The sequence below is a fragment of the Bos taurus genome, chromosome 10 (genome assembly GCF_002263795.3).
Source record: "Bos taurus isolate L1 Dominette 01449 registration number 42190680 breed Hereford chromosome 10, ARS-UCD2.0, whole genome shotgun sequence".
NCBI lineage: Eukaryota > Metazoa > Chordata > Mammalia > Artiodactyla > Bovidae > Bos > Bos taurus.
Genome location: NC_037337.1, coordinates 88235084 through 88246150, shown reverse-complemented (window position 1 = coordinate 88246150; position 11067 = coordinate 88235084). Strand labels below are relative to the sequence as shown.

Sequence of the window (11067 nt, the reverse complement as noted above, 5' to 3'; positions counted from 1 at the left end):
AGCTTCGGCAGCATCAGGAACTGGGGATGGGAAATCCTTGTTGGTCTGGGAGAGATGAGGAGACAGCCTACCCTGGCCATTGTCTCCTCCTATTTTTTAGGTCCAGAGGCAGTCACTGTTTGTCCATCAGCCCAGAAAAACAGAGATGCTGAGCTGGGGGACGACTGAAGAGTATGGATCAGGCCTCAATTCTTCTATTTTACCTAGAAAGATTTAGTGCTGGAAAGGAGATTCCTGACAATGGCTTGACTTTCTACACCCCTAGGTATTAAAATAGAGATACTCACTGTAAGCCCCCAAAGTGTGGAAAACAGGTAATATCGACATTTGGCAGATGAGGAAACTGGGCCTCGAGAAATAAACAGATTGCTGTATGTCAGTCATGTGGCTGGTGGGAGTGTGTTGTACAAGCACTGTCTCTGATGACTTTGGGGCTTTTTCTTCAGGAAAACTAAGACACCTAGGAGTAAATGGAAGCTTCTAGATTCTGGGCTAGAGTCAGTCTGTTTTCATTCATCATTAGATTCCTAGGGCTGAGAAAGTATTCTCTAAATAGTTGAGTAACCTAATGAATGGCAATGGAAGGGCACACGTTGAGGAGCTAGGAGATGGAAACCCACTAGGCCCTCTGGCACCCAAGTTTCAGCTTTGAAACAAAATGTAAGTGATGAGAATAGCTTCACACTCATCCAGACACGCCAGGCTTGAATCCTCTGGGTCTGGCCAGAGAGGGAAGTTGAGGTTATCCAGATGGCGGTCCTCTAGATGCGTCAGGGTTGAGGGCTATCTTATTCCCTTGATTTCCAGCTCCTGTGGTACCTATGCCAGGCTTGATTATCAAGGTACAGGCCTCTCCTATGCTAGAAGTGCTTTGAGGAGTAGCCTGCCATAGTCATCAAGCGGCCCTCCCAGACCAAGTACAGGACAGTACCTATTGGGTGGCTGCACACAGAGTCCGTATTACCTGAATCTGGTGAAAGCAAAGGTTTGTTACTTGACGTCCGGGTTTGGAAAGAGGTTACTCTCACCATTAAGTGGATCTTCTCCACTTCCTTCTTTCATCATGCAGCCTGGGGGTCCTTCTCAGGTGTGGACATTTAAAATCTATCAATAGCTATCCTCAGTAAGGGGAACTCAGTAAGTTCCTAAATACTTCAGCATGTGGTACAGCTTCAGATTTTCCTCCATCACCTCTACCTAGAGGCAGGGTATAGAATACCCAGGAAGGTCTCAGGGGATGCCTGGGAATCATGGCTACACAATTTTGCTCAAAGATGAATGGTGACTGATTTTAACTCCCCCAGAACTAGTGCTAATTTATGCATAATCTCCCATCTACGGGCACAGTGGTGGCATTCTTCACCTGGAAATTTCTGCAGGAGAGACATTTTAACCTTCTTGCAGTTTCTTACAGACAGGTAGGGTACCCCCACCCCCACCCTCCAAAAAAGGCTGGCACCACTGGATCAGAAGAAGGAACACTGGATTTAGAGCCAGAGAACCTGGTTTTCAATAATTCTAGACTAGCTCTGGATGTGCTTTCCTGACCTACACAGGAGTGTTGAAAGTAACACCTAAGTCACAAGGCTGGTGTGGTGATTGGTGAGATAATGTCTGGGAAGGCATTTCAGAGCTCTCAACAACTGCTGGTCATTCTATTGTTCATAATCGCTTCCATTTTATTAAGTACATTATAATATTTATCTTCCACACAGGCCAGTGAGACCAATTATACCCCTTTTACGGACTAAGAAATACAGGGTCAGGTGATCTGGCCAAGGTCACAGAGCTATTTAGGGTCAGCCAAGTTCAAGTGGAACATCATAATGTTAAGTATATACTAAATGCTAAGCGCCTCCTCTTTCTCTCTCCCGAGTTGCAGGTTGAACCGCCTAGCTAAGCAAGATGAGTCCAAATACTTGGCGATGTTCCTAGCCCATGCACCCCAACCGAGGACAGCACTGATGGCTGCCCTTGGTACCAGACTTGACCGAGGACAGTGAGGCCGCCGCGAGGGCTTCCCGCTCTGACGCCCCGCCTTCTGGCAGCCCCAGGGCAGGAAAGCGCCGGCGACGACGGGTCTCCGAAGCCCGGTGGTGGAAACCCCCGGTATCTGGTGTGGGCCGGTGGGAACCCGCGGGCACGCTGGCTCCCTGCTCAGGCCCCGGGCGCACGCGGGATGGGGCGGGAGGGTCTGAGCACCTGTGGTCCTGACCGCCCGCCGCCCGCCTCTCCGCCACTTTCGCCCTCCAAGCCCCCCTTCCCGATTTACCCCACTCCTTGGTGTGTGGGTGTTTGTTTTAACCCAAACGGATCGGTGAATAGCACCCTTGTCTGGCGCTTTCCTCCTCCCCAACCTCTAGAGCTGGTCCCTGAAAGGCTCATTCCAGGGTTCCTTGATTTTGGGGACCTGAAAAAACACGCGCTTTTGCTAAAGCCAGCGTTGCCCCCCCCCCCCCCCCCCCGTGCCCTGGCACACTGGCCAGGAGAGGAAGCGGGGAGGAGGCAGGAACCAGACGCGACTCCCCCGCCCCGCGCCTTTCTTCTCTTCCCTGCTCCCCGCCCCTTCAGGAAGAAAGCAGTCAAGAGATCTGATCGCTCGTTGCGGCCGCCGCGCCAGCACCAAGCACTACGTCCTCCTCTCCCTTCCACCCAGTTTTGCACGGAGCGCCTGGCTGCCCGCGCGCCTGGGGCTGGGCAGGTCCCGGCGGGCGGTGCAGCCTCCCCTCCCCCCGGGGCTCTTCGCGAATCACGTTGTTCCTGGGATTTCACGATCTAGTGGCTCTTGCGTAACCCTATGCCCTGGCCTAAATTAACTTTTTTTTTTTTTAAAATACCAGGATTAATGCTTTAGGAAAAGGCAAATACTTCCGTCACGGAACCGGCCTGGGAGTACATGTGTAAATCACCGTGCTGACCCGATTCCCTCTCCTCCAGCCCCCGGGGTTGAGGGTGGGGGTTCCTGGCCTGGGGATGGGGGGCGCCCAGCCCACACGTTTGTTTTCATCTACTTCGAGGCGGCTCTAGCGGGCCGAAGAAATGGGTCCTGCTGACTGCTGGCTTGAGTGTTACCAAAAAAGGCCTTTCTCTTGCCTGAGAGCTTGGCCCGCACTTTGCAGTGGGGTGACGCGAGGTTCAGCCCGGGCCTCCTCGGCCGAGCCAGCTGGCTGCAGGATGCCAGGACAGGGTCTCCCCCTCTCCCCTGACTCTGCCACAAACCAGCGGGGGCGCGGACAGGAGGAGACTGCAGGGAGCTTCGAGGTGCATGGATCCAGCTGCAACCTTCTCACCTCTAGCGGAGGTGTCGCCTCCGGAAAGGCCAAGTGGAGAGCTGACCTTTTGCTCCAGTTTTAAAGCTGGGTCCTCCGAGGATGCCAGCTCAGATGCCAAGCTGCGGGTGGTGTGGGGGGACCAGCCACAGTTGGAACTTTGGGAAATTGCAGGAGTTTCCCCTTGCGCCAGATTGACCCCTGACTTGGCCAGTCTCCAAGACACTCCCCGCCCCCCAACCATTCTGTCCCAGCTGTGGGTCTCTCCACCTAGTGTCTTAGGTAGAAGCCCCCCTTCCCTCACCTTGCTCAATTACTTCCCATTGTGGAGGCAATATTGTCACATGCAATTCTCCAAGGGAAATTTCTCTCCAAAATATTGATACTCTTGCCTCTCACAATCACTGACACATCCCCAAACAGGGCTATCTCAAGTGGTTAAGATGAAATTTATCACCTTCAGTGATGATGATTCTTTGAGGGGAAAGGTATCGAGAGAGCTATGCCTTTTAAATTAAAGGATTACAAGACTGTAATGGAAGTTTGTTTAAATGCATGTTTATTTCTAACTTGGTGTGTCTGAGGATACCCGGCATATATGTGTGTGTGTGTGTATCTTCTTTAGTAACAGCAAAGGCAGACAAGGAGATGGAGGCATATGTGTGTGCATACCAAACATAGCACTATGACACAGAATCCGACTTGCTTTCTCTAGCAGCCTGGCTAGAGGGTTGGGGCTAAGTTGCTTTCTTCAGTATTTTTTGGTTTAATAATGGGATAGGCTGAATAAGTATAAAGGCATAGATTAACTAGCCAAGCTAAAGCTAAGCAGCCTGGAGCCCCAGGCTGGTGGGAATGTCACTCTATTTCCTAGCCCTGTGTTTTGACTCACTCCAGGGTAGCTGTGGTGTGGGGAGGGTTGAAGTCTGGGAGGGTGAGGCAATGCTTCCAGCAGCTCTTTACAGAGGAATCACTGCCGGGAGCCAGCGGCCTGCGAAAGTTTATTATTGTTGGGGACTGCACAGTGAGCTCACTGTTTTGCAGAAACAGAAATCTGACTGCTTTTGAGATGAAAGAGGGGCTCCCTAGGGCTCTTCCTTCCCCCTTTCTCCCTATTCTTAAAAATTCACCTTCTTTTGCACCCTAGGACCCCAGAATGAGTGGAATATCAGGGTGCTGGGGAGGGCTGAATGGGGGAAAACAGGTTCTGAAGGTCAAGCGTCAAAATCAAAATACTTCTTGTTGCTTCAGCTGAACTTTTTTTTTTTACAATTAGTAGTACTAGTAGTGATAAAAGCAGGGATCCTTATGTTCTATGTAATTTACAAAGTATTTCTATACCTTAATCAGCAATAGTACCATCAATATCAATACTAACCAGCACTTACAGTTTCCTGTATACCTGACACTGTTCCACACACTGTGTGGCGTATTTATGCTACAGTCTCTGGCAGTGGCAGGTCCACAGCTTCTATGGAAGAAGTAAATGGCACAATCTATTTGGAAGGGGATGGTGCCCTGCAGTTATGAAGATGTATTTGCATAGCACTTTACATGAGAATTGTATGTAACAAACTGGGGGTGGGGGGCACACTGATGGAAATTTTAAGCACTCCAAAATACCACTGAGAACCTAAACTTGTCAAAAGCAGCATTCAAAACAGATTTACAGTATTCAGATCCCAGTTCTGTCTCTCATGGATGTGTGACCTTGGACAAGTTATTTAACCTCCTTGTTTTCTGAGCTTGTAAAACACAGTTAGTAGTAGAATCTACCTTGTAGATAATATTGAAGGTTTAATGATAATATAAGTAAACCACCTAACAGTGTCTGACCCACAGCAAGTCAAAATGAGTTATAACAAGAAGTAAAATAACAGCTCAAACATTCCTAATTAAGTTGGGAGCTCGGATCCCATTTTACAGATGGAAAACAGAGGTTATGTTAGGCTAAGTAATAGCTCAAGGTCACACAGCCAGTAAGAGAAAATTCGAAGTGTGTCAGACTCCAAAATCTGAAATTCCATTACATGGCCACCCTTCTCCAGCCTTGCCCAGGACTACCTTAGTCTTCATAGAGAAAAAAAAAAATTTTAAGTAGACCCGATACTTGAAAGAATCAGTGGAAATGCCCCTTTGACCATCATATCTGTTTCGCAATAAACACTAATGATGAGACGTGATCTTGTAACCGAAAAGAAATCATGACCTTGCTCAGCCTTCTGGGGCCCTATGGAATGAAATCACAGCACAGAGAAAAGAATTTTGAAAACGGCGGCGGTGTTTTACAAAGCTCTACCGATATTATTAAATGGCTGTCCCCACCTTCTTTTTATCAAACCGGGGAAAACCACTCACCTGTTTGGTCTCTCCAGCACCTCCCCCTCCCTGCCCCCAACTGCAGCTGTGCGCAGCCAGTAGACTGTTTTCCTTAAAGGCCTCCGGGGGTGCTCGTAGCTTCTTTAGACATTCAGCCAAAATTTTTAAAGAGTGCGGCTTGGGGGGAGGGGTATCTCACCCTGAATTCATTTTAGCTCCGTCGTTGAAGCTCAGGTTCCTATACCAGGGCACAAAAACAAAAGCGAAAAGGCAGTTTCTGGAAAATTGGAGAACAGCTAGTTTTGCAGGTGCTTCGGCATCAGGGGTAGTAATGAGTATAACATTCACACGGGAGGGGGGGCGTGGATGGGGGGAAAGAGGTTTGATTGCAGATGAAATATGCAAATTTTATATTATGAAATTCACAGCGAAAAAAACCTTGAGACAGGACATATTTAAATTCACTGTCCGGGGGGTGGGGTGGGTGGCGGCGGGGATGGGGTGGGGAGCGGGATCGGAAGCGACGCTCGTGGTTTTGAAAAGCGTTTTAAACTTGGGAAAGCCGGACGGGGAAAGGAAAGGTCATCGTCTGTTTTAATTTCCAACACCCCCCTCCCCGCCCCAGCCCTGGACTTCCAGTATCAGCTCGCCGGGCCTCAGCTGTTGTACACACACACACACACGCGCGCGCGCAAGGCCGGGGGGAAGGGGAGGGCGGCGGCGCGGAGGAGGGGCCAACTGGGAGGAATCTGGGCGGCCTGCCGCGCATGCGCTTTTCCAAGCAACAAGTGGGCTCCACGGAGGAAGTGTAAAGGGGAGGGGCGGCGCGGGGTGGGGGGAGAACTGGTGCAGAGCGCGGTGGTGACGTCAGCGCTCCGCCCGGGCGGCATCCCGCGCGGCCAAGCCCGGGACAGCGCGAGCCGCAGCGCGAGCGGGAGCGCCGCGCCGCGCCTCCGGAACGTAGAGTTTTAACAATCACAACCCCACATTCCGGGCGAGCGCTAGCGGGGAAAGGGATGCGACCCGGGCCGAGGCGCCGCGCGAGCGCCCTGCAGCCAACGTGAGCGCCGCCAGCTGCGGGGAGCCCCCCGGCGCCGCCGGCCAGGCCCGGGGCGGGCGGGCGGGTGGGTGGAGGGGCTGGGGTCGGCGGCGGGAGCCTGCTGGCGTGCACGCCTTCTCTCCTCGGCTCTCGTGCGTCCTGGAAGCAGTGACCGCGGCGGCTGCACTCGCGGCCGTGCACGCCCAGCCGCCGCCAGCGGAACGGCCGGCCGACCTCTGCGGAGGGGGAGAAGCGCCTCGCGGCTGCCAGCTCCTCCCCCGACCCTCCGGGGAAGCCGCGACTTCAGCAAGATTGGACCCGAGCGCCGGGTGGCACTGCACCCTCTAGCCTTCGTCCCGGGGAGCCTGGAGGGGAGAGGACGCAGGTCGTAGGGGGTTCCCCCCCCACACACCCCCGCCAACCAGGGGAGAGGAAGAGACAACCCCTTGCGAGCTTCCACGCACCAGCTTATACTCCGGGGAGGGGGCCAAGAGCCAACGGCCGCCAGCACCCGGCCACCCTCGCCCCCTCCCCCGCCCCGGGCCCGGAGCTTCCAGTCTGGGTCCGCGACACCAGGAAGAAGGCGCCGGAGCTCACCTCGCGACGAGACAGCCGCAGTAGGAGGAGGTGGGGGCGAGGAGCCGGGCTGCACTCGTCTGCCGCCCGGGCGGTGGAGTCGCCGGCGGTGGACATTCGCGCTCGCTCCAGCCCCTGGGGCAGAACTTTCTCGCCCCCCCCACCCCCCGCTTCCTCCCCCCGCAGCCGGACTCCTGCCCTAGCCGGCCGGCCCTCCGGGAGGAGCAGGCGCCGCGGAGACAGCTCGGCCGGGGGAGGGGGCCTCCCTTCCCCAGGGTCGGCATCATGTCGGCGGCGCAGGTGTCCTCGTCTCGGAGACAGTCTTGCTACCTGTGCGATCTGCCCCGCATGCCCTGGGCCATGATCTGGGACTTCTCGGAACCCGTATGCCGCGGTTGCGTCAACTACGAGGGCGCCGATCGCATCGAGTTTGTAATTGAGACAGCGCGCCAGCTGAAACGGGCGCACGGCTGCTTCCAGGACGGCCGCTCCCCCGGGCCGCCGCCGCCCGTCGGGGTCAAGACGGTGGCTCTGTCGGCTAAGGAGGCGGCGGCGGCAGCTGCAGCGGCTGCGGCCGCCGCGCAACAACAGCAGCAACAGCAGCAGCAGCAGCAGCAGCTCAACCACGTCGATGGTTCCAGCAAGGCTGCGGTTCTGGCGGCCCCGTCCGGCCTGGAGCGCTATGGCCTGAGCGCGGCCGCCGCGGCCGCGGTGGAACAACGCAGCCGCTTCGAGTACCCGCCACCGCCCGTGAGCCTGGGGAGCAGCAGCCACGCCGCGCGGCTGCCCAACGGCCTGGGGGGCCCCAACGGCTTCCCCAAGCCCAACCCGGAGGAGGGACCCCCGGAGCTGAACCGCCAGAGCCCCAACTCTTCTTCGGCGGCGGCATCGGTGGCGTCTCGGCGCGGGACGCACGGCGGGTTAGTGGCAGGGCTGCCTAACCCAGGGGGTGGCGGAGGCCCCCAGCTCACCGTACCCCCCAACCTGCTGCCGCAGACGCTGCTTAACGGCCCAGCCAGCGCTCCGGTGCTGCCTCCGCCGCCGCCTCACGCCCTGGGCAGCCGTGGGCCCCCGACGCCTGCGCCCCCAGGGGCCCCCGGGGGCCCCGCTTGCCTCGGGGGTGCCCCCGGCGTTTCGGTCGCCTCGTCCTCCGCGGCGTCCTCGACCTCGTCGTCGGTGGCCGAGGTGGGCGTGGGTGCTGGCGGCAAGAGGCCCGGCTCGGTGTCGAGCACCGACCAGGAACGCGAGCTGAAGGAGAAGCAGCGGAACGCCGAGGCTCTGGCGGAGCTGAGCGAGAGCCTGCGCAACCGCGCGGAGGAGTGGGCCAACAAGCCCAAGATGGTCCGCGACACGCTGCTCACGCTGGCCGGCTGCACGCCCTACGAGGTGCGCTTCAAGAAGGACCACTCGCTGCTGGGCCGCGTCTTCGCCTTCGACGCCGTCTCCAAGCCCGGTATGGACTACGAGTTGAAGCTGTTCATTGAGTACCCCACGGGCTCGGGCAACGTGTACTCCAGCGCCTCCGGGGTGGCCAAGCAGATGTACCAGGACTGTATGAAGGACTTTGGCCGGGGTCTGTCCTCTGGCTTCAAGTACTTGGAGTATGAGAAGAAGCACGGCTCCGGGGACTGGCGCCTCCTTGGAGACCTGCTTCCCGAGGCCGTGCGCTTCTTTAAGGAGGGCGTGCCCGGCGCCGACATGCTGCCCCAGCCCTACCTGGACGCCAGCTGCCCCATGCTGCCCACGGCCCTGGTGAGTCTAAGCCGCGCCCCCAGCGCACCCCCGGGGACCGGGGCCCTGCCGCCCGCCACCCCCTCGGGCCGGGGCGCAGCCGCCAGCCTGCGCAAGAGGAAGGCGTCCCCCGAGCCCCCGGACTCCGCCGAGGGCGCGCTAAAGCTGGGCGAGGAGCAGCAGAGGCAGCAGTGGATGGCGAATCAGAGCGAGGCCCTCAAGCTCACCATGTCGGCCGGGGGCTTCGCGGCGCCGGGGCACGCGGCAGGGGGGCCGCCCCCGCCGCCCCCACCCCTGGGACCCCATTCCAACCGGACCACCCCGCCCGAGTCAGCCCCTCAGAACGGTCCGTCGCCCATGGCCGCCCTCATGTCGGTGGCAGACACTCTGGGCACGGCGCACTCGCCCAAGGACGGCAGTTCGGTGCACTCCACCACGGCCTCCGCGCGGCGCAACAGCAGCAGCCCGGTGTCACCGGCCTCCGTACCCGGGCAGCGCCGCCTGACGTCGCGGAACGGGGACCTGAATTTACAGGTGGCGCCCCCGCCGCCTAGCACCCACCCGGGCATGGACCAAGTGCATCCCCAAAACATTCCGGATTCCCCTATGGCCAACAGCGGGCCCCTCTGCTGTACCATTTGCCACGAACGTTTGGAGGACACGCATTTCGTCCAGTGCCCCTCCGTTCCCAGCCACAAATTCTGCTTCCCTTGCTCTAGAGAGAGTATCAAGGCCCAGGGGGCTACCGGCGAGGTGTACTGCCCCAGCGGAGAGAAATGCCCCCTAGTTGGGTCGAATGTACCTTGGGCCTTCATGCAGGGCGAAATCGCGACGATCTTAGCTGGGGATGTTAAAGTGAAAAAGGAGAGAGACCCTTGAACCAGAAGATAACCACCCCTTTTGCCCCAGACCAGCTCCTCCTGTCCAGAGGGCCCCTTCCCCAACCCCTTGACCGCCCCCCTCACCCCTTCGCGCCCAAGATGTAGAATTGTGAATATAACAAACTGCAAAAAGTTAGTCTTATGTATAGACATTATTTTCGTTGTATGTTTCTATATTTTGAAACAAAGGTATGTTAACTTCTTCATTTGAAGGATAAGCTGGTTTGTGTTAAGTATAATAATTGGTTGGGTCATTTGCATCATATTCGTTAGCATTTATTGGTGGCAGAGTGTTTGCCTAGGTACAGAAGTAATAGCCCTTAGCAACGACTGCTGCTGGTGTGTATTTTTGTAAATGTTATGCACTCACTGAAAGGAAAAAAAAAACACACAAAAGAAAGTGACTTTTTTTTTTTTTTGCCAAGGCCAGTGTTGCTGCCTAAAAAAAAATGATGCTATAAAATGGTGAGAGCTTCTTTCTGAACAGCCCCAAGTGTTGGAGTCTTCACTTTATTTTGTTCAGTTTTGTTCTGGTTTTTTTTTTTTGTTTTTTGTTTTTGTTTTTTTTTCTGTTTCCTTTGCAAAATGGTAAGGGGGGTGTTGGGGGTGGGTGGGTGTTTTTTGTTGCAAGTTGGTGAGGGAAAATGTTTTTTGGTTTGTTTCTACTGACCTGAATGTGTTGGATCTTCACGTGTTGTTTTGTTTTTGCTTTATTGATGCACGGATGCTTTTTGAACAGTAGAGCGAAATGCTAGACATGGAGAATCTGCTCTGTTTGTCCTTTATACATTTCTGTAGTTAACAGAACACTGTAATGTGCCTTGGAGCTTAGTAACTTGTAATAAATTCAATTGATATTAATTCTGCCCCGAGTCAGCAAGTGTGTTTTTCCAGGGCTAAGACTGCACAGCTGCACCAGCAGGGACAGCGCCTCACTACTTCCGACAGACAGAGAGTACAGACTCGCACCGGTGCCTTTGAAAGCCCTCAGCGGTGGCCTCTGTAGAAGGCCCAGTGCTGGCTGACCGCTCCTCCCCTTCTGTACCAGGCTATTTACATTCACCTCTGGGGCGGGACAGTTGCTGACTAAGCGATCTCTGTTTACTCTTCAGCATCTCTGCTTCCCCACCCCCGCCATGCGCACCCCAGCTGCAAATGACTTTGTCAGGGATGCTTTTTTGGTCCCTTGCCCTGTGGCCCCGAGTATATGCTGATACCCAATGCAGCTGTGACTTAGGGAAGTGGGATGAGG

At 55.8% G+C, this 11067-nt stretch overlaps 1 protein-coding gene across 1 annotated transcript; it reads left to right on the top strand.

Moving 5' to 3' along the window:
- The first annotated feature begins 6481 nt into the window (after positions 1–6481).
- Positions 6482–10676, top strand: IRF2BPL (interferon regulatory factor 2 binding protein like). The gene has a single exon (XM_002691124.6). The coding sequence runs from the start codon at positions 7489–7491 to the stop codon at positions 9811–9813; it is 2325 nt and encodes a 774-aa protein (XP_002691170.1). The 5' UTR covers positions 6482–7488; the 3' UTR covers positions 9814–10676.
- Positions 10677–11067: the final 391 nt, after the last annotated feature.

Excerpts from the sequence above, each read along its gene's own strand:
- IRF2BPL (XM_002691124.6), top strand. The coding sequence starts at position 7,489 with ATGTCGGCGGCGCAGGTGTCCTCGTCTCGGAGACAGTCTTGCTACCTG.